At 40.2% G+C, this 24,452-nt stretch overlaps 1 protein-coding gene across 2 annotated transcripts; it reads right to left on the reverse strand.

The window, feature by feature from the left end:
- Positions 1-337: 337 nt before the first annotated feature.
- rbm41 (RNA binding motif protein 41) lies at positions 338-24,410 on the reverse strand. Of its 2 annotated transcripts, XM_060832738.1 has the most exons (7): positions 24,365-24,410; positions 19,710-19,829; positions 17,451-17,643; positions 7,084-7,288; positions 4,700-5,118; positions 2,778-2,925; positions 338-1,636 (listed from the first exon to the last, which is right to left on the reverse strand). In XM_060832738.1, exons 1-7 carry the CDS (start codon positions 24,370-24,372, stop codon positions 1,536-1,538), a joined length of 1,194 nt encoding a protein of 397 aa, XP_060688721.1. In that variant the 5' UTR covers positions 24,373-24,410; the 3' UTR covers positions 338-1,535. The 2 variants fall into 2 exon arrangements, with proteins under 2 accessions (XP_060688721.1, XP_060688722.1); XM_060832739.1 differs by lacking the exon at positions 2,778-2,925.
- Between the last annotated feature and the right edge of the window lie 42 nt (positions 24,411-24,452).

The raw sequence follows: 24,452 nt of genomic DNA on the forward strand, positions 1-24,452 counted from the left end.
CCAAAAAGAGAAAGCATATAACTGACAGAACCATTTTCAAGCAGTTCAATTTTTGTTCTCATGGCAGAATGGTACCTTTCAAGTAACTGTCTCAATGCCTGACAAACCTCAACCATTTAAAATCTCAAGCAATTCCAAATACTGTATTCTAATTCAGTAAGAAAGCTCACATCATTTGGTTGCAATTCTACTTTCCTGATCTCATTTATGAACACACACAATTCACAAGAATGCCATGTCAGATATGTACATTTGGGCACAAGTTAATTTAGAGAAGCTGAAAATATAAATTGTTATTTAGTACTGCTAGTTTTGCACAAGAATGGAGATTATAATGCAGGATAAATAAACCACCATTTATTATGTGAACTAAGAGGTGTTAAAATAGCTTTATATTCTTAAACTGCTCCTGTTTTATTCCCCTCCTTTCTTGAAGCAGTGGCTACTGAGTTTTGACTATCAACAGCTACTGGCACCTTGGATTGAAGCCATATGTAATTTATGAACCTAGAAAGTTATTTGACTAGCTTGTTCAATAATGGGGAGCCTTAACAGAAATGCTTCATTGCAGGAGACACTGAGTAATGGATAAGGAGCCTGAAACAAAATACAATTGGTTCTTGTATAACGGGATAGTTACATTCTCGTGCAATCTTACATAAGGAAATCACACAATTTGCACCATTTAAACTAGTGGGGGTAGAACTTGTGGGCGGCACGGTGGCACAGTGGTTAGCATTGCTGCCTCACAGCGCCTGAGTCACGGGTTCAGTTCCCGACTCAGGCGACTGACTGTGTGGAGTTTGCACGTTCTCCCCGTGTCTGCGTGGGTTTCCTCCGGGTGCTCCGGTTTCCTCCCACAGTCCAAAGATGTGCGGGTTCAGGTGAATTGGCCATGCTAAATTGCCCGTAGTGTTAGGTAAGGGGTAAATGTAGGGGTATGGGTGGGTTGCGCTTCGGCGGGTCGGTGTGGACTTGTTGGGCCGAAGGGCCTGTTTCCACACTGTAAGTCTAATCTAGTCTAATCTAATCTAATAGCGTTATAGCCAATATAAGTAAGGAAAGTTTGCATTCTGTAAATAATGGTCTATATAAATAATTACTTAATGGTTTTAAAGCCAATTCACATTGGAGAAACAAGTGTTACAGCAAGATCAGCTAATTTGTTTCCTCTTTGTTAGAAAAAGACAATGTAATCGGTTGCAGTACTCTAGATGTAAACTGCACACAGTACTAGGAGAATAAAGCTGTGTTTTTCCTCATTCAGTTTTACATTACCTGGTGCATTTAACACTGGAAAGCACAACAATGATTTTCTAAAGAAACAAGAGACTGTATGCATCATATACAGATGAGGGTTTTATCAATACACCAATGTAATGAATTTTGGTTCAGAGTTGAAAATGTATCCATTGTAAGTGGCTGGACAGATTAAATTAAGACTTTCCAATATTTCACTGTGCCTGTCATCCCAGGGATGACCAGCCCCATTATGCTGAAACTCCTTTTCATCAGCCTCCTTCTGCAAATACAAGTCAGTGGTCCAATCGGTTCTGTCCGTACTCTATGATTATTGGCTTGCCCAACAGATTGTAGCCATTCACCGTGTTCAATGCTTCTGTTGACATCTCCACACCTAAAAACAATGTAATAAGCAAGAAAAAAAAAGTAAACAAAACTCTTCAGGATATTTTAACCTTTTAAGTACTACACAGAATTTTTAAAAAAAGTCACTTTACTCAAGTTTTTAAATTTGACAATTCTTTGAATACAAAAGTGAGTCTTTACATGTTCAGTTTGTTCTGCATGCAAATTCTGCCTCCTAAAAGCATAGTGCATATTTAATATGTAGAGCTGTTTTCTAATATTGACAACATAATTTTCAGGAAACTAACACTCAGAAGCAGATACTAACATTGTTCAAGTGAGATGCAAGAAATTCACTTGTGGTTATCTGTAGCTCCCTCCCCACAAATCAATTTTCTTTCCTTTTCTTGAAGGATTGTATTCTCATTCAGAATACAGTTCCACACATACATATGTATAAAGCTCAGCTAATGAATGCCAGCAGGCTACTTGATCATGGAGTGAATCACAACCAAGCCTTATCCAGATCGCCATGTACATACATATGGATTTCTAGTAAGGGTCACTGAGCAACAAGAACTTTGATTTTAAATTTTCCACTCCCAGTCTAGGTGGTATCCAGGTACTGGTCTAATCACAAACCAAACAATTATGGCTTGGCACTACAAAGGTAATTGTCTTTACGCATTAGATCCATGAGGGAGCTTGATGCAGAAAATGTTGATTAATGTACCTTCCATTACATATGTTTGAAGAAATGCCTTTGTGCACGGAGGCTCATCACTGACCCTTGACCTCAGATGCCATTCCTTTGTATTTAAAGGCCTCAGAGCTGTAGCCATTTTGGCTAACATATAAAACATTATACCACTTAGAACATAGGTGTTTGTAACAATACAATAAACTGCTAAACTGCCAACAGCATCTCAAATTATAAAAGATGCATTTACAATTATAAATTCAACTGACAAGCATGCACTTTTATTATTAGCTATACTTTTAAATATAGCTTAAATATAAACAATTTGATCTTAGTTTCAAACTAAGTTTGAAACTAACTGATTTATAACAGGTGACCAATCTAATATCACCTGTTTTTCACCCTGATTAAGTTACAAAGTTCCAACTAATCTACACTGCAAAAAACACTTCTTCTAAAACATCTACGTTGAGCATACAGTAATACACACTTGGGAAGGTGATGAATGCTTGTCCCTTCATTCGGCCTGTCAATAACCGGAAAGTCAGCTGAGGACCATCCTTTTGTTGGAAAGAAACAAATAAGGAAAATAGATCCTCCAGTGTAGCTTTTGGATTAAGGTTCTTCAAGTACAAGACCTAAGAGAAGGGGGATGGGGGGGGGGGGGGGGAAGGGGTGGAAAGTTAAACAAATGGGTAACTGCAAACTTAAAGCCTGCAACAATGCAGTGTCAAATCTACCAGTAATCAGACTGAATTTTATTGCCATTCCAACAAATTCCTCCATTTGAACTGGAGATTGATCTTATACATGTACCACTAGCAAAGGCTACACAGTTTGGACTATTTAACTAACTGGACAAAGCATTCATGGCCAATGAAGGCAACAGAAGGGAAGATCCCAATTCTGGAAGATATTGAATGATCTTGTTGGAAGTTAAATTTGTGGATCTTCACTGGTTGTAATTGAACTTAGTGATAATTTATTTCATTTAAGAATCTCAAGAGCCTAATATATATTTTGGATTTCCTTCAATCAGCCCTGTGTCTTTTCAGATATTAGATATTTACACTTACTCCCCAATCAAGGGATTTCAAGGCTAAGGCTAAAAATGTTCTGGTCAATATGCACTTTGAAATGTTGTGTGCAGTCAGTGGCTAAGGCATAAATATGAGCAAGCTATAGAAGCAGTACACAGAAAGACCCCAAGGCTGATCCCCAGAATCACAAGACAATGGCATAAGGACACTAAGTGCAACAAAAGAAAAGTAATCCCTTAAAGTCTTGGAATCATTCAAGAATCTGGTTATGTCTTACAGAAGGAACCGATGGAATATATGGAAGTAGTTATAGAAAGTCAAATGATTCCTTTCATCTACTTTGCAATTGGTCATCTCAATTTGAATCCAAAAGGAGCCTAATGACAAGCTAAAGCACAATGCATTCTGATCATGTGAATCAATCATTCAGCTACTAGATGGATATGAATACTTATCTGTAAGAACTGAGGACATATGATCTTATCTGAAACACTGCAGGTCTTTTAAAATCGCTACATTTGATTAAAAATGCTTTTATTGTGACCTACAACCTATAAAATGTACTTGTAAGTAGTATATTTGTTCTGCTCCTTGTCCAAAATGTACCTTAATAGCTCGTTTAAATAGGTTGGAAATTCTTCTCCCATGTCCTGCCTCAACCAAGGAAAATGAATAATCAAGAGAAAAAGTTAATGTGACTGATGAAATATTTTGGACACACTGCACCTCGAGTGTGTGGGAACAAATGCACGTTTTAAATGGACTTATAGGTGAACAGCAAAGCGGTTCACCTATATAAGTGTAAAAGATAAACTTAATAATTGGCTGTCGAAGCTGGTTTGTATGATGGGGAAGATGGAGAGTATTCCAAGTATGATAATTGACAGTCCTAACCTTTTCAACCTAACAACAAAATGCAAGACTATAATATACTTGAAGTTTGAATGCCATTCAGATAAAGAGAATGGTTGATAGAAAAAGTAAAAAATATCACAATCATACAATGGTAAATGTTTTTTGCAATCAGAATTAAAAGAATCTTGTTACTTGAAAGAACATTTATCCTGTATCTTCCCACACCATACTTGACATGAAAAATCTTAAAACTTAGATTAGGTCAGTGATGCAAAAAGATCATTGCAAGCAACATACCTTCATGAAAATATTTAAAAAGGATTACAGCCACAGATTATTTCAGTTGAGTCACTGGATATTGGAATTGGTTAGGATAGGTTTTGAACAATATTACAGAACATCAACATAACCTGCCTTACATTTCACTTTCATCCCAGACATTTAGTGAGAAGTGGGCATTTTTATCCACAGCTATTATGCTCAAAAAGCTTTTCCAACAGTAAACATTTTACCATACCCTGCTTGGTTGTCCAGGATTATAATTTGAAAATCTTGGAATCATTCTGATTTCCTCCACAGAAAGTTTGTTCTTCCAGATCTCTTCTTTGGGGACAGCTTCCACTTGCTGAGTGATTTTCTGAGGACCATGAGTACCAATGCTGGGTAGGGTTCTGATAGGAACATTCATTGAAAGCCCTTTGGTACTTTGATTTTCGTAACGATCAGTAGCACTGAACTGACTCTGTGGTTGAATACATAGACCAGTCATTTCTTTAAAGGTACCTTCGTTACTTGTTGTTGTAGCAAGCATCTCCATAGATGACTCTGGTCTGGTTTTCGGAGTCTCTCTCATTCCGGCTGGATCATTTTTAAACTTTAGTAACATCATTTCTAATTGATTTATAGGGTCATTCTGGTCTTTTACAGACTTTTCATCTGAAGTGCAAAAAAGCAAATTATGTTCAATAAGAAGTAATGACGACAAAAGTAAAATAAAATGTTGTCAAAGAGAACACTTTCATGAGAGTATTTCCTCACTCCAAAACCCCAATTCCCCACCCCAGCCAGTAGCATGTCTCATTTCCTTCAGGCAAGACTATCCTATGGCCAAGATGACATGCAACAGATGTTACTAGCCCTAGGTGGATACTCCAACCCTCAATGCAGCTGAAGTCAAAAAGGATCTCAGAATTCAACTACTCTGGGCTTGCAAACAGAATTAGAATGCAATAATACACCATTAAAAACACAGCAATTTTAGATTTGTTTTGTACCACAGCCCATTACTGCACTGTTGATTGACTACATTTCTAATTACTCTGCTACATCCAAATGAAATTGGATGTGAAAGATTAGACAGAGGAAAGTATATTTAATTTGTGTATATATACATTAACATACATAATTCAAATATTTATCCAGTTTAAAAATAGCCAAAATTGAGGATTGAATTAATTTAGAATAATAAATGCAAAGCAGAGTAAAAAGATGTTCCAAAGTGTGATAAATGTTAGAAACAATCCAAAATATAAACAGAGGTCAAAATCCATCTGGATGCTAGCTAGAGTTGGACCACAATAAAAAGTTTTATTTAAATAACCACATCAGAGCCCATTGAACGGGTAGGGAATCTAGCAGTATTCAGAAGTAAAGCATAACAATATTAAGTCAGACATTAGTGGCAAGCAGAGAAACATTTGAGGTGAGGAAATAGAAGAAAACACTAGCTGCCTCATTTAGAAACAACCAACTCAGAAGCTCTTACTATACCATGACAGAAGCTTTCTATGCCGAACTATTTTACGTCCTTCACACCACACATCATTCCCTAATCAGGAGTTCAGCCAGTAACCTGTTCCAAGGTCTCCTCAAAGCCAATGTTTGAAAATCACATCCATGACAAACTCAAATTTGTTTTCTCTCCTGCTGAGGAATGGCCTCACCTCTCTTCACATCTTCTACAGGATGTCTCAACTCCATAGCCTTCCGATCTCAGTTATTAAAAACAAGCAATCAAATGCTTGAAGCAACAATGCACTACGCTAAGTAGTGGGGCATAAATTTATACCTTCAAATTTCCCAGACAGTGGATATCAAATCTCAATGCTGCTGTCATAAAAGGTGTAACCAGGGAAGTGAAAAAAAAACAGAAATCAGTCTGCCCACCTCCAGTGACAAGTTATGGAGTGACTTTGGCAGAGCACTTGAAGCAGGTCTCCAGGCCGTGCTTGTAGCGTGATGTTGAGGAAATTTCAGGGAACAAAAACTGGAGAAAACAAGAAAATTTACAAACAAAAAGTACAATTAACCAACAGCATTCAGACAATGACTGGCACAAGGTCATACAGTACCATGTTCTCTGTTCACTACTCTGGAATTTGTCAATTACTTATCACAAATATTCTGCAAGTGTACAGAACAATAAGTATTACAAAGTCGAATTACAGCAACATATGACTTCATAGAACATATCTTTGTTAGTATTTTATTTTTATAAAGCACAGACTAGGAATCATTCATTTGACCAGAAAAGTGGCTAAAGTCAAAGACTGAGAACAAACGACAGAGTTTTCTGTCCTCCAAACTGAAGCAAAGGCTTTGATGTCTTTAACTAAAGATGACAATGCCAGATCATAAAGTTTCTATTACTCCAATATGCTGTCCTACAGTGTAGTAAGTCTAGAATTACATAAACTAACTCCAACATGGCAAATTCCACATTACGCCCATATCAATTGGAAGTTGGCTATTTCTTTTCAGTGAAAAGTTATGGCAACTTATACCAGGCTATTATCCCTGAACAGAAGCTTGGGAACAGGTTGCTTCCTTTCACTTTTGCCTAGGGAATGATGAAGTGAAAATAGAGGAAGAAAAAAAACACTTAACAACAAAAATCTACACCTTGGTAATATAGAGCTTTCAAAAAGGTGTAACGATCAGTTCCCTGGAACATTGCATTTTCAATCTCCATCTCCCTCCTGTTCAGCTGCTTGCTTCCTGAAAATCTCTGTGGCAATGACATAAGCCGTTGTCGCTCCTCAATTTTCTCTTCAATGGCTCGGAGTCTTTGTTGTACTGCTGCTGGATCTGCTCCAAGCCCTGAGAACTTTAAACACAAACAGAATTGACTTTCAGAATATGGGATTGTGTCATTAATTCTGTACTAAATGCCAGATTTCAGCTTTAATGAAACAATGTAAAAGATGTTAAGATACAAGTAAGGACAAAACAGAATAGAGTTGCATGTATGCACTTTCTAGTAATTCATTTGATATCTGACATCGTCATTCAAGAGTAATGCACTGAAATTTAGGAGAAAGGAGAAACCAATTAAATAACTCAAAACTGGTTAACATAGTGCTTTTAGATGGTTGTAGTGCAAACTGTATTTAACTTAACTGTGACAGCACCACTAATGATTACAAAGAACTTCCAACCCCACTTGTCCCTAATGATTCAAAACAGAAGAATTTTTCATCTTCCTTGTCAAAAAATACTTCATTCTGATATTGCTTCCAACTTTCTGAAATTATTCAGTAATTTATTAAGTTTTATAAGCTGCTCTTTATTTCACCAAGAAGTGTCATATTAATTGTGCCCCAATATCATAAGCACAACTTTAAGGCACCATACCAGAGAGTGACATATACCCGAAAACAAAGATCATATTCAAGTAGTAGTAGAGATGTATTGACATGCAGTTCACTAGGGGAATCCAAAACTTGGAGAGAGGGCTAAGATTTAAAAGGAACTGGAGGGGCAACCTTTTCCACAGAGGGCAGCGCATATACGGAACAAGTGCAAGAAGTAGTAAATGCAGGTATTTGGACAGGTACGTGGAGAAGAAAGGTTTAGAGGGATATGGGCCAATTTTAGGCTAGTTCAGCTTAAATGGATGAGTTGGAGGAGGAGCCATTTCTGTCCTGTTTGACTTGAATTTGTAGATCCTTCATATTTGAAGGTGATGCCCTGTGTCCACTCTTCTTTAAATTGACATCATAACTGGTCATAAATTATTTATCTTGCATAGTGTAATGGAAAATTATCCATTTACTGTGAAATTTAAAGACAATGTTTGTTTAAATCAATGCCATGCTGAGCTCTGTAAACAATGCTTTGCAGTTAGCTTATCTCTGTTTGAATGCTTGACCTTGCGATAGTCAAACTCAGCGAAAGCTAAATAACTGTTATGTCTAGGACCGGGGATGAGAGGATAACAACTTCAGTTTCCCCAGTCTCTGCCCTTGAGAGAGTGATAAGGAACGCTATAAAACAGCCATCTCTGTAAATGTTAAGGTACTCGTTACTCAATGCAATGAGTCAATCTTGCAAGATTTTTAATGAAGACCCTTGCTTTGCTCTTGCTAATTATTGAGTCAAGTCGATTTAATTTCCACGACAGTAAACTTGCGGGCTCCGTCTGGGACTCCATGACTGTGTGAGATTCTGAAGATTCCCAGGAGGCGCAGGCGTCAGCGCCTTAAAAAGGTCTTTGACTTCATCTCGAGCACTGAATTGTCCCTTTTGCGTGAGAAGAGTGGGATTCTGTGGATCATCCTAGCGCCGGGGTTTTCAATCAAAGAAGGTCGGGGTAAGAGTTGTGGGTTAAGTAATCCTGCATAGAGACTCAGTCTAAGAGAATAAATACAGCAGGAAACGGGTTCAGTGAACTCTTACGTGGCATTTGAGTAAAACTCCAAGGGAAGGGGCTTGCAGTCTCAAGAATGTTTAGGAGACAAAGGTTAAGAGTGGTTTAAGACTTGGAACCACCACTGGTTGAGTTGGACTTGCCGAAGACGTACCGGGTATGTGGTTTCTTGGTTTACGAAAACCAAAGGCATAGTTAGTGAGTGAGTGAGTCAGACAGACAGACAGACAGACAGACAGACAGACAGACAGACAGACAGACAGACAGACAGACAGACATGAACACTTTTCCACTTACACTAAAAACGAGCTCCAGCAAGAGCAAACAAAGAGACAGTCCACACAGGACTTGGAGTGGCCAACCAAAATACAATATCCATGCTAAATAATGACGGCCCAGAGTCTGTGAAGCAGTTAGAATTGTGGATTAAGGAATGTGGTTTTCCAGAGGGAGGAAGTTTTAGTAAAAGGCAGCTGGAAATTGAGGTTGAGGTTAGAGGAGAGAGAGGGACACAACCTGGGAATTGGAGTGCTTATAACATGTGGAAGGCGGAGGCTGATATCAAAGAAAGAAAACCTTAAGTAAAAGATAGATCAAATACACGTGCAAACACCAGCACACATGCGGAAAACAAGACACCGAACAGCTTTGTTATGTTAAGTCTGTTTCAGATCCTGACCTTGACAACTGCCCTCCAAGACCTGCAGGCCCCCCCCCCCCCCCCGCCACCCCCCCACCCACCCCCGCCACCCCCCCACCCACAAGATCCATCTGGCAAAAGTTCCATGACAGCAGCCACTGCCTCAGGGACTGCTAGATCACCAATAGCACTTTGTACCCACAACAGATCAAAGCAAGGCGGCCAAGAGAAGTATAACTGGCCAGCCATAAATGTCCATGCCAGAGTACCCAACCCGCAAGCAGAAGAGAACGGAGACGTTAATGAGTTTGTTGCAGCGCTGGCAACTGCCTGTAGGGAGGCATTCCCAGTGCGAATGGACATAACCAAAATAGCAGTGTATAGACAACAAGATGATGAGACTGTGTCCCAGTACCTTACGCGCCTCACTGAAGTCCAGAACACCAGATGAGGCACACTTGAGGAACAGCTTTATTAATGGATTGAAGGATGATATGGTGAAAAAGGTAAGAGATACATGTATTACCTGGGACACAGGAAAGTGAAATTTGATAGAACAACATGTGATCCATGCTGAAAACTGACTTACCCAAAGAAGTATAAGCGGAAACTAAAGATGAAACAGCAAGCACAAAGCTCAGCTTACAATGATGCAAATGGTTACCCAGCAGTTGGAGGGAGATGCAGGTCGCGGAAGAGGCGCGGGCAGAGGTAGATCTGGCAAGTGCTTTGTTTGCAGAGCAATGGACCACTGAGCAAGTCAGTGCCCGCATAGACAGCCTCAATTGGCCCTGGAGGCTGGACAGCAGGGTGACTGATCGGGGAAGGCTGAGATGGAGGTGGGCAGCCCACAAGGTACAGGTAAGCCTTTATCCTTTATGCTTGGCAACGAAGACTCGCTTATGCTAATCTCTTCTGCTAACCTTACGGGCACTGAGACATGTCACACCGCTACATTGAACGCTGAGATTGCGAAGCATGGACAGTATGTCCAATATCACAATGATGTGTATAAATCAATGCCCACCTCTACGTTATATGTGGAAGGTACATCAGTTACCTTTTTGGTAGATACAGGAGCAACATATTCAGTCCTTAAATTAAGCCAGTTTAGACAATCGACACAAATAAAGATGAGTGAAAGGTTCCTGAACACAATGGGTGCATCAGGAGTCGTGGAGGGGCAGAGATTTTCCATACCCCTATTGTGCGAAACTACTAAACAATTCTCCTTATTATCGGAATTTTGTTCTTTAAATCTGATGGCTCAGGATCTCAGTGAGACTGGGGTTGGACTTGTTCAGTATTCCAACGTGCTTGCAGGTAATTCAAAGGGAAGATTTACCACTGCAGGCTGTAAAATATGACCCATGACCCCTGAGGCATGTCTATGAGTGGCGATTAGGCCAGAGCGCGACAAGTTCAGTGAGCGATTCACTCGCCATGGAAGCAAGCAATCAGGTTAATCCTATCAACACCGATTTTCTTGCTAGAGATATGTTGCACTGCACAGCACACATACACCGTGACGGCCCTGACAAGCCATATGAGAAGGATTGGTTAAACCAGATCAGTTGTTATTGTGCGAATTTTATTGGAGTGATCACAGATGTGCAGTCAGTGTGAACTTAGGTAAGGTATCTGTAAGAGCAAACAGATCCTATATTTTTGATGTGGAAGGCTCCGTTCCTCACGTGTAACTGGCAAAGGTGACTGGTGGCAGGATTTGGGACCATGAGTGCTAAAGTCAAAAACAACGAAAGATTGGGTCTTCAGGGATGATGTGGGTGCCTGGTTCAATGCAGATGTGCGAACATAAAATAAACTAAATTGGCTAACTCATGCAGGTAGGACAGTCCAGGTAATCCCCACGAGCCCTGAAAAGCCTAGGGGAATAGCCTGGAGTTTCCCCAAAGATAGAAGACCCAAGATTAGAAATGGTCCCTACTGAATTGTGGGCAAAGGGCAAACATGATGTGGGGCTCAAACAGGGCTTGAGCCCATAGGATAACCACAAAGTCTGAGTATCGTCCTTGCAGAGCACAATACTATAGAAGGAATTACTCCAGTTGTGGTTCTGTTCGCCGAGCTGGAAGTTTTTGTTGCAAACTTTTCGTCCCCTGGCTAGGCGACATCATCAGTGCTCTGGAGCCTCCTGCGAAGCGCTTCTTTGATGTTTCTTCCGGTATTTATAGTGGTCTGTCCTTGCCGCTTCCGGGTGTCAGTTTCAGCTGTCCGCTGTAGTGGTTGGTATATTGGGTCCAGGTCAATGTGTGTGTTGATGGAGTTTGTGAATGAATGCCATGCCTCTAGGAATTCCCTGGCTGTTCTCTGTCTGGCTTGTCCTATGATAGTAGTGTTTTCCCAGTCGAATTCATGTTGCTTGTTGTCTGAGTGTGTGGCTACTAGGGATAGCTGGTCGTGTCGTTTCGTGGCTAGTTGATGTTCACGTATGCGGATTGTTAGCTGTCTTCCTGTTTGTCCTATATAGTGTTTTGTGCAGTCCTTGCATGGTATTTTGTAAACTACATTAGTTTTTCTCATGTTGGGTATCGGGTCCTTTGTTCTAGTGAGTTGTTGTCTGAGCGTGGCTGTTGGTTTGTGTGCCGTTGAGTCTTAAGGGTCGCAGTAGTCTGGCTGTCAGTTCTGAAACGCTCCTGATGTATGGTAGTGTGGCTAGTCCTTTTGGTTATGGCATGTCCTCGTTCCATGGTCTGTCTCTTAGGCATCTGTTGATAAAGTTGCGCGGGTATCCGTTTTTGGCGAATACCTTGTATAGGTGTTCCTCTTCCTCTTTTTGCAGTTCTGGTGTACTGCAGTGTGTTGTGGCTCTTTTGAATAGTGTCCTGATGCAGCTTTGTTTGTGTGTGTTGGGGTGGTTACTTTCATAGTTTAGGACTTGGTCTGTGTGTGTTGTTTTCCTGTGTACCCTTGTGGTGAATTCTCCGTTCGGTGTTCTCTGTACTATCACGTCTAGGAATGGGAGTTGGCTATCCTTTTCTTCTTCTCTCGTGAATCGGATTCCTATGAGTGTAGCGTTGATGATCCGGTGTGTTTTTTCTATTTCTGTGTTTTTGATGATTACGAACGTGTCATCGACATATCTGACCCAGAGTTTGGGTTGAATTTGTGGTAGGGCTGTTTGTTCTAACCTTTGCATAACTGCCTCTGCTATAAGTCACGAGATTGGTGATCCCATGGGTGTTCCGTTGATTTGTTCGTATATCTGATTGTTGAATGTAAAGTGTGTAGTGAGGCACAAGTCCAGTAGTTTAAGTATGCCGTCTTTGTTGATAGGTTCCGCCTCCTGCTTTCTGTTCTGTATGTCCAGTAGGTTGGCTATTGTTTCTCTGGCTAGGGTTTTGTCAATCGAAGTGAACAGTGCCGTCACGTCGAATGAGATCATGGTTTCTTCTTTGTCTATGTGTGTATTCCTGATGACGTCCAAGAATTCCTGTGTTGATTGTATGGAGTGTTTGGATCCGCTGACCAGGTGTTTCAGTTTCTGTTGTAGTTCTTTGGCCAGTTTGTATGCTGGTGTCCCTGGTAGTGATACAACAAGCAACATGAATTTGACTGGGAAAACACTACTATCATAGGGCAAGCCAGACAGAGAACAGCCAGGGAATTCCTAGAGGCATGGCATTCATCCACAAACTCCATCAACAAACACATCGACCTAGACCCAATATACCAATCACTACAGCGGACAGCTGAAACTGACACCTGGAAGCGGCAAGGACAGACCACTATAAATACCGGAAGAAACATCAAAGAAGCGCTTCGCAGGAGGCTCCAGAGCACTGATGATGTCGCCTAGCCAAGGGGGAAAGGGGGGGGGGGGGGGGGGGGATGGGTGTGTACAACAGTATTTCAGCACACTGGTACACTAAGGGATTTACTCATTACTCCCAGAAATATTGTGAGCGTTGTGTTATCTGTGCCATTAATAAGGTGGGATGGGTAATACAGATGAGTCAGACAGCACACCCTCAATCCCAAAAACCTTTTGAACATTTACAGATGGATTTCATTGAACTAACACTCAGTGAAGGGAAAAAGGTATTGTCTGGTAATAGTTGATATATTTTCCAAATGGGAGATAGCGTTCCCCACGTCCAAACAGGATGCCAGTGCAGTAGCCAAGGTTTTGCTAACTGAGATAATTCCGAGATGGGGCATCCCCGAAAGGCTTAGTAGTGACAATGGGTCACCATTTGTCAATAATGTTCTCCAGTAGGTCAGTGATTACTTGGGAATAAACAGGAGACAACACTGCGCCTATCACCCAGCGAGCGGTGGGGCAGTGGAAAGAGAAAATGCTACCATAAAAAATACACTGACAAAATGTTGTGAGGAACTTGGGGTGACGTGGACAAAGGCACTTCCAATTGTGCTAATATATACGAGATCTAGGAGGAGGTGAAGAGCTAATCTTAGCCCATTTGAGATTTTGTTTGGTGGGCCAATTCCTGTGTTGGGCGGCCTAAGACCTAACGTAAGACAGATAACAAGCCACTGTGATGAGATGTTGTGTTACTGTATAAAACTCTCTACACTTTTATCTCAAATACAGAATCAAGTGAAAGCAGCACTACCCCAACCAGCAGGAGGGAAGCTGCACGATCTAGAACCAGGAGACTGGATAGTGGTGAAAGACTTCAGCAGGCAATACTAGAAGGCGAAGAGGTGGCTTCATTTCAAGTGCTCCTTGCAACACAGACAGCAGTTAAGATCGCAGAAAGAGCCACGTGGATACACACCAGCCATTGGAAGCAGGTAGCTGGGCCTGAGGAACCATCAGACAGCACTGGAGCCAATTAAGTGCAAGTAGTGATTAGAAGCTTCATAGGAGTATGGGGCTGCCCCAGCTCTCACTTTTAGCAAGCGCCCTGGTAGGACTGCTCGTAAGGGCAGGGACATTGCGTAGACCCCACCCTGCCATGGCTTTGACGAGTGTAACATGTGAACATGGGCTGTGTACAGGGCACACCAGAGCAAGTGACAGTACCACCACAAAGCTGTGTTTTGGGTAGGTGGTATCTGAGGAAAGGCCTGGTGTTTCCTAAACATTTTCTGATGTATAGCTATTCTGGCTCTATATATTTTTTTGTTGTTGCTGTAATTGTCCTTGTCGTCATAAAGGACAAAAAGGGGGAAATGTAATGGAAAATTACCCATTTACTATTAAATTTAAAGACCATGTTTGTTTAACTCAATGCTGTGCTGAGCTTTGTAAACAATACTTTGACGAAGGTTTGCAGTTAGCTTATCTCTGTTTGAATTCTGTAAGCATTCAACTCGACTTTGCGATAGGCGAACTCAGCGAAAGCTGAATAACTGTTATGTCTAGGACCAGGGATGAGAGGATAACAACTCTAGTTTCCCCAGTCTCTGCCCTTGAGAGAGTGATAAGGAACGCTATAAAACAGGGGTCTCTAAATGTTTAGGTACTCATTGCATTGAGGCATCTGACTTAGTGTAATGAGTCATCTTGCAAGATTTTTAATGAAGACCCTTGCTTTGCTCTTGCTAATTATTGAGTCAAGTCGATTTAATTTCTATGATATAGTCATGTTAAGTCTATGCCTATTCCAGTATTTGCTTAATCTTTTCTCATTCACTCACAGGATGAGGGCACTACTGGCTAGGTCAGCATTTATTGCCCGTCTTTAATCATCCAGGCATCTGGATCATATGTAGGTCAGACCAGTTTCCTCAAAAATAATAGTGAGCCAGATGGATTTTTCCAACAGTCAAAAATGGATTCATGGTCATCATTAGACTCTTAATGTTAGATTTTATATGAATTTAAATTTCCTATCTACTGTGGCAGGATTCAAACCTAGGTCCCAGTGATAATACCACTAGGCTGTTGTCTCCCCATTTTCCAATTGCATTTAGAGCAATGCAAGGCCCAGACATTCTCCTTAACCAACTACATGTCAGATTCCAAATGCTCCCCTCCAATAAATCTACAAATTGCAAATCCAGTGCTTAACTGGTTCTCTCCTTTCCATATGTACCCAGCTCTCAACTATGAACTGGGGTTCAAAGGTTGGTATTTGGGCAACTGCTTATCTTGCCCTACACTAATTACCTAAACTTAGATATATTGGGTACAAATTCAAGATATGCAAATAAATAAACAAACTTAGTTTTGTGAAAGAACTGTGATAAGGATAACAAGAAACTTCAAAGAGTCATTGATGGAATGGACAAACATGTGGCAGATAATATGAAACATTCCACATTGTTAGATTTTAACAGGAAAAACAAAGGCTGTGTTTTTTTTTCAAAAAAAAGGATACTTTGCACTTCTTTAGAACTGTATCCAAAGGTGCATGTGCACAAATCGCTGTGTATGCAGATCAGATTGAGAAATTATTAATAAGTCACATAAAATCCTGGACTTTATAAGCAGACACAATTCATTGCTTCACCTGTATTTTTCAGTTGAAGTTGGTCAGCGTCTCAAGTGCAAGATGAACTGCAGTAACTCACCAAGGTTTCTTCAACAGCACCTGCAAATTCTACTTACTGGGAGGACAAGGACATCAGATGTATGGGGAAACCACCACCTGCCAATTCCCCTTTCGTCATGTACCATCCTAATTTGGAATTCTCTCACCATCTCTTTGGTGTTTCTGGGTCAAAATCCTCAAGCACACCAACAGCATTGTGGGTGCATACCTTCAAGTGGACTGTAGTGATTCAAAAAGGTAGCTCACTTGAAAGGCAATTAAGGATGTACAACTAAATGCTGGCCACTGCTCACATCTCATCAGGAGATAAAATGTGGTAACCTTTACAAAACACCAGTCCAGCCACAACTGGAGGATGAATTTTGGGCAAACATTTGGAAGGATATGTCAGCATGAGCAAGTGTGCAGAAAAGATTTGAGCATGAGCACCAACAGAAGGAGCTAGAAAAAAAACTGCAATCCCATTATCACAAAGCTTTACTTGAGGGTTGGTGGACCATCAAAAGGCTTTCCTAGTGCTGGTGGTACTCTTTATGTTGCAAGTACGACATCTAGTCCAGTAATGGAAGAGACTGATCAAATACAGAACCTGTCTATTGGTCACTAGTCCTTGACTGAGATCAGCTAATAAGTGAACTTGAACTATCTTGTGAACTCGAGATTAGAGTGGTGCTGGAAAAGCACAGCAGCATCCGAGGAGCAGGGACATTGGTGTTTTGGACAAAAACCCTACATAAGGAATGGGCTTTTGCCCGAAAAGTCGATTTCACTGCTCCTCGGATGCTGCCTGACATGCTGTGCTTTCCTAGCACCACTCTAATCTTGACTCGGATCTCGAGAATCTGCAGTGCTCACTTTCACCTATCTTGTGAACTGTTCTAACACTGAAAGAACTGACTTTTTGTTAAGTACCAAAGTATGGATGAAATTGAACATCAACCTAATACTTGTCAGTCTTAATAAAACCAATAACCAGAAAGCAGTTTAATAAGAATGATTCCACAGATTAGGGATTTAATTACAAGACTGGAGAATCCCAGATCTGTTCTCTTTCTTTTTCGTTTAAAGGGGATGGTGGATGAGACTAAATGAATTGCTCGCAGAGGACTAGCACAGACAAAATGGGTGGAGTGGTCTCTTGTACTGTAACTATTCTAAAAGTTAAAAAAAATCTTAGGGACTGTCTCAAGACCCACACTAGAATAGAACAAATGACATTTCAAAAGCTTGCTCATTCTTTCCAGATTTGAAGTACTGAAGTAATATTGAATAATTCTCAAATTCTTCCTTTGCTTCAGAGATGCATTCATGTAATCTAAATTTAAATAGAGAAATCTGTACTGTACAACATTACAAATACAAATGTTTCACACAGTGATAATGAATTCCTCAGATTGTTGGTACAAAGTCAGAACGAACCCTTCATGGATCCAAATCTTGCACATTGTTACTTATCCTGATGGAAGTTTACAAAAGCTTTCCAATTATACCATACCTTAACTAGAGATTCCCTATCTTGCCAGAGTTGGATTTCCCGGTCAGTTAGTCCAAGTTCCCTCAGGGCAGCAACCTCCCCTTCTCCATCTTGCAGAGTCTGAAACTGCGACAGACTCAGCACACCTGCTGCCTGCTCCCCAAATGGCTTGTATAAAGAACTTGGGACAAAGCATTTTTTCTTAGCAATGCATCTATCAAAACAAAGAAAACCTTAAAATTAGGAAAAGCCACAAGAGGTCAACAAATGGTAAAACAAGGAACTAATTAATGATTATAATTATAAAGTCAAAAATTTATTTTAAAAATACATTTTTACTTATCCAAGGCTTGGATTTCTCGTGACAGCAATGTTGGTATTTGTGAAATAATCCTCATGAACAAGAGTTCATTCTTGTTCCTGAGCTAAAAGTTGATTCAACTAAATCAAAACCAATGTCAATAAAATTGAAAGCTGTTGTTGAAAGGTTCTGATCACAAAACCTTTATTGGTGGTGGGTGTTCCACTGACTCCATGGAAGGATCATAGGATTTCAGGTTAAGATTTTTATTGTAACAAACAAGCTAACAGCAGAATTGTTCTACAAGTATTCAGCTGCAAACTTTTTTAAAGTTTTACTATTCACCTTTTAAAATGACTAAAATTCCCGTCACTGTTATACTTTGACTTGTCCCTTAAGTGGCACTGTCGAAACATTTTCTTAGCTCACAACGGCATGCTTGTTTTCTAGCTAAGCTCCAATCCCCAAACCAATTTTCATCACGAGTCCTACCCTGGACATTCCTCCTTCTAACTAAAGCTAGGTACTGCTTAGATTAGAACTTTCTGGTCTCATTTAAATCCTTTCAAATCTGAACTCTTCAATACAAGCGTTTTGCATGTTAGACAATAGAATCTGCTCTTTCCTAGATTTTTGTAGACTGATTGCATCTGAGGGGTTCAGGACTATCTTAGGAAAACCTGCATCTGATCCTACAACAGCTTCCTATGGTTCTTGTCTTTCTACAGCCCATCTCTACGGCAACATGAATCATATGGACATCTTGTTCAAGTGAAAACACTTATTCAGCTGTTTGCTGCATAATGACTGGTTTGATTAGTTATTGTTTAGATCACTGAACTCATTTCAACTTGAAATTACCACACCAGTTTATAAAACTTGGCATTTTGAAAACCTCCTTGTGAAACTAGGAGACAACTAAATACCCACAGCCAGTACATATGACCTTACCACATCTTACACCTTCTTCCCAATAATAACCTAAGCCTCCCCTTAAATCTTTGGCAACAAAGTCACCCATGTTTCTTGTCAGGCAGGATTCATAAGTCATACAATCCCTTCATTCTTCCATTTTACCCTAAAGCAAAGATACACTAACAAAACAAACTTTCCATTCGTAACCATCTTGTTGCACTTGTAAGCAAGTTTAAGTAATCAATTATTTCACACAAAGTAACATAGTCAGCTGCTTTTGCCCATGCTACAGGAAATGGCATACATTTTTGTTGTGTCATCTAGAATAGAGGATTTTCCTGTAGGCTTAATTTGGTAATCGACTAACCCTCTAGATAAAAAAAAAGTGATTTGTTTGACAACACAAGTTGAGAAAGCTGCCATAATGCTCGGTTTTCAAATGCATAATTACCATGTTAATGAAGATTCCACCATTTAAACCTTAGAAAAAGACTTCAACAACACAAATTTAAAACAATGTCTGACTGGGTCTTTATTTGAAATCTCATTTTAAATTGGGATATACTTGTGCAACCTCGAAAGAAACTGGGAAAAAAAAGAGTTAAAAATCACAACACCCGGTTATAGTCCAACAGGTTTAATTGGAAGCAGGTGAAGGAGCGTTGCTCCGAAAGCTAGTGTGCTTCCAATTAAACCTGTTGGACTATAACCTGGTATTGTGTGATTTTTAACTTTGTACACCCCAGTCCAACACCAGCATCTCCAAATCGGGAAAAAAAAAGGTAAGACTTTAAAAATCTGTGGAAATAAAAAAAATTCAGAACTGGGAACTAAGAAAAAACAGAAAATGCTAGAAATGCACAGAACATAAGTCAGCATAAAGGGATTCCAAAAAAAAATGCTATGTTCTCTCCAAATGCTGATAGACCTGAGTTTTCCAGCTTTCTCTATTTTATGTTATAATGTTGAAAGTACTACAATGCATTAAGATGTACACAAACATTAATTTCTCACTTGGTTCTATTCATTCAAAAACATCATTGAGGAAATGTTAGTATACTCACTCTTCAAGTGTTACTGTTGTGTCTAACTGGTGCTTCAAGAGATTTTGCAACTGCCTTTCTCCTTCTGTTTCCAGCTCCTCTGGCTCAACATCCTCATCACCACAAATACGACTACTAACCCTAAATTTTAAAAGGAAAAAAAAAGGTGTACTGCTCACATTACATGAGGATTAAAATGCAAAGAGGTCATGAATATTTTGCAATTTGACATTGCTACGGTCATTGGCTCACCAAAATAGTGAAGTCCTTATTTCAGCTGTTATCAGGACCTCAGTTAAAAGCCACATCTATACTTCTAACAATACAAAAATGCAAATAGCTTAATTTCCTTCATTTCTAGCAATATTTTTAGGTTACAATATGCATGTATTTCACTAACAGTTAAGAGATGCTAAACATTCACACTTTAATCTGTAACAGACATTAATCAATCTGATTTTTCTGCTCAGCAGTTCTCACGTTGATATTTTGAATCAAGTGAATAAGATCAATTGTATTTTTGAGCTAATATCCAAAGATTACATTCTGTCAGGAGTTCTGAATTAAGTTTTAATACTATTACTTGTCAGAGTTCTTTGCCAAAGATAAGTCTGACTAATGGCATCACAACAGGGGCAGCAAGGTGACAGGTTCCAAATCCACAAGTAGACCAGAGATCGATCCCTGTGCTATTGGTTAAGTCTGGATTAGATTTCTATCAACACCATCCCCTCCCTCCCTGCCTTTCTGAGAAGTCCACATCTACATTGGGACCCGATGCTATGGATAACTGTGGTACAGGCTTCAATTTCTTCCCATCACGTGGCGCGAGGGGTATTGATCAGCTCTTGCCTTCAGCCACGGGCATATTATTTTCATAAGTTCATAGGTATAGGTGCAGAATTAGATCTCTTAGCCCATCGAGTCTGCTCTGCCATTCAATCATAGCTGATGTGTTCCTCACCCCCATTTTCCTGCCTTCTCTCCATATCCTTTCAACCCATTAGCAATTAAAAATCTAACTCTTCTTAAATCTACTCACTGTCCTAGCATCCACTGCATTTTGGGGTAGCAAATTCCACAGATTCACAATCCTTTGGGAGAAGGAGTGGGCGCCATGGTGGCAAGCACTGCTGCCTCATAGTGCCAAAGTCTCCGATTCAATTCCCAACTGTGTGGAGTTTGCATATTCTCCCCGTGTCTGCGTGGGTTTCCTCCCACACAGTCCAAAAATGTGCAGGTTCGGTAAATTGGCCATGCTAAATTGCCCACAGTGTTAGGTGAAGGGGTAAATGTAGGGAAATGGGTCTGGGTGGGTTGCTCTTCGGAGGGTCAGTGTGGACTTGTTGGGCTGAAGGGCCTGCTTCCACAATAAATCTACAAAAAAAAGTAGTTTCTCCTCAATTCTGTTTTAAATTTGCTACCCCTTGTCCTAAGGCTCTGACCTCTCATCCCCGAATGCCCCGCAAGAAGAAGCGTCTATTTTATCCAAAGCTTTTATCACATTGAAGGGAGATCAAAGTGAGGTATTAATTCTTCTAAATTCCCATAAGTATAAACCTAAACTGTTCAATCTCTCTTTGTACAACAAACCTCTCAAAGATAAAAACAATGACTTCAGATGCTGAAAAGAGTTTGAACAAATCTAGCAACTCAAGACTGGGCATCTACAAAGCACAGTGGACCTTCAGCAGAGCAGATTTTTTTTGCAACCATGATTTGTAATCCAGAAATCCTCTAGTTTACCATTACCAACAAGGCAAGAGGCCATGCCAGGAACAAAATCAGGAAGAACTAAAAATTGTGTCTCAACCTGGTGAAGCTACAACACAGGACTACTTTTATTACAAGATATTACTGCCAGAGATAAGACTTCAACAAAAGGTTCAGCAGACTCATTCCTGAGATAGGCAGATTATCCAATAGAGTAAGACTGAAAAAACTGGACGTACTTTCTCTACAGTTTTGAAGAAAGAGGCAATCTCATTAAAACTCAAAATATTTGAACAGTAAGACAGGATAGATACAAGACAAACATTTCCCCTGGTTTTGACATCACTGAAGGAATTAGGAAAAAAACTATTTTACAAGATTGATCCTTTTAATAAATCTAGCAGAATTATTTTCCTAACTGCATAAGAGTTCTTTTTGTAGTGATGTATTAATCTAGCTCTGGTCACAAATAATCAATTATTTATCATTTGCTCCTTTCAAAGACAGCAATGCATGTTATTTCATTCTTAATCAAAAAATGCAAGCTATTAGAAACAGAACATTTTGCTAAGTGAATTCCATCTTCAGCAAATAGCCACACACCACACTCAGCAGGAATCACTCGAGATCAGAAATGGATTCAAGGTTTGTGCGAAGATTTGTAGCTCGGGTGCTCGTTGTTGTGGTTCTGTTCGCCGAGCTGGAAGTTTTTGTTGCAAACATTTCGTCCCCTGGCTAGGAGACATCATCAGTGCTCTGGAGCCTCCTGCGAAGCGCTTCTTTGATGTTTCTTCCGGTATTTATAGTGGTCTGTCCTTGCCGCTTCCGGATGTCAGTTTCAGCTGTCCGATGTAGTGGGTTGGTATATTGGGTCCAGGTCGATGTGTTTGTTGATGGAGTTTGTGGATGAATGCCATGCCTCTAGGAATTCCCTGGCTGTTCTCTGTCTGGCTTGTCCTATGATAGTAGTGTTTTCCCAGTCGAATTCATGTTGCTTGTTGTCTGAGTGTGTGGCTACTAGGGACAGCTGGTCGTGTCGTTTCGTGGCTAGTTGATGTTCATGTATGCGGATTGTTAGCTGTCTTCCTGTTTGTCCTATATAGTGTTTTGTGCAGTCCTTGCATGGTATTTTGTAAACTACATTAGTTTTGCTCATGTTGGGTAATGACTGGGAAAACACTACTATCATAGGGCAAGCCAGACAGAGAACAGCCAGGGAATTCCTAGAGGCATGGCATTCATCCACAAACTCCATCAACAAACACATCGACCTAGACCCAATATACCAACCACTACAGCGGACAGCTGAAACTGACATCCGGAAGCGGCAAGGACAGACCACTATAAATACCGGAAGAAACATCAAAGAAGCGCTTCGCAGGAGGCTCCAGAGCACTGATGATGTCTCCTAGCCAGGGGACGAAACGTTTGCAACAAAAACTTCCAGCTCGGCGAACAGAACCACAACAATCAGAAATGGATCTTTCTTTAATTTACTCACTCAATTTGAGCATTGCTGGCATTGACAGATATTTATTGCCTGTCCTTATCCACCCTTGAAATTCAAATTCCACTGTCTGCTCTGGTGGGATTCAAATCAGTGTCCCCACCACATTAGCAGAGTTTCTGAATTAATAGTCTATTGCCTCCCCTCACTGAAGTTCATTTTAGCACTCCCATCACCAAGTAATATGCGTAGTTAATAGTCACAGGTTTGACTCCAACTTGAGCTATTATAAACTTTACAGAACACAATATGGGGTTACTCACTAAATGAATAGGGACTACAGTAGTTACACTTTACCTTCACTTTTAAAACAAAGACATTAATACTCTTTACACTTTCAAACATGAGTGCTCTGCCCAAAGACAGAAGGTTCATGATGTGTTGATGCTTCATTTTGCATAATTTTCTTAGCAATTTTTCTCAGTAATGGTTTAACCATGGTCTTCCTTCAAGGAGCACGACCAAGGAAGGCTGGGCCCAGATTCACCTCAAAAGAAAACTGTGACTCAGAATAACATCAACCAACCAGCCCCCTCCTTTTAATTTCGTGAGGCTTAAAAATACAACCGCATTTAACTCACAATCGCACCTTCCTTTACAGTTGACAAACATTAACACAATAGATACCCAACCACATTCCCTTGTCTTATTTTCCAGGTGCTAGAAACAAGGGAGGATTAACTATTTGAAGACAACTAAATGTGGAAAATCTTTGGAACAGAACTATGGAGGTCGATTGAAGACAAAGCAGTTTTGATAATAAAACTGCACAACAGATATATATATATATACACATATTATATATATATATATATCTGTTGTGCAGTTTTATTATCAAAACTGCTTTGTCTTCAATCGACCTCCATAGTTCTGTTCCAAAGATTTTCCACATTTAGTTGTCTTCAAATAGTTAATCCCCCCTTGTATATATATATATATATATATACACACACACATATATATATAAAAACATATATATATATATAAAAGCGAGATATATTATATATATATATATATATATATATAAAAACAACTCAGAGTGGCCGTGAATCATCAAACCTTGAAGTTTAAATAAAATATAACAGATTGCAAATGGCGATACACGACATCAGAATTCGCCCGAGAAAACAAAAGGAAGCAACGCCCTGGGGTAAGTTACTTTTCTACGTTCGACACATACACAGGTTAACATTAAATGAAGAGTTTGACTTTAATGTTTTGAGAAGCGGGAGATGTGACTGTTAGTGGCGGTGCCACTCTCTGGTTTCCATCATGGGGCAGCCATCTCCCTCTGTCCCTCCACTACTTCCAACAATTAAAGCCACCTTTCGCAGGCGGGGACGGAATTAATAACCCAAGTTTCGATCGTCCAAACATCCCCCATCATCCCATTAGCAATCAGCCTGCCGTGTCTCAGACCCAGGGACACTCTGATCGCACATTGTCCCTCAATTACCTGCGCATCTTCTCTGGAACCTTTCTCTCACCCCCACACACACACACAATGGCACGCAGATCCACGCATGCGCCGGTTATCGCAAGGC

This window comes from Hemiscyllium ocellatum, chromosome 11 (genome assembly GCF_020745735.1).
Source record: "Hemiscyllium ocellatum isolate sHemOce1 chromosome 11, sHemOce1.pat.X.cur, whole genome shotgun sequence".
Classification (NCBI taxonomy): Eukaryota; Metazoa; Chordata; class Chondrichthyes; order Orectolobiformes; family Hemiscylliidae; genus Hemiscyllium; species Hemiscyllium ocellatum.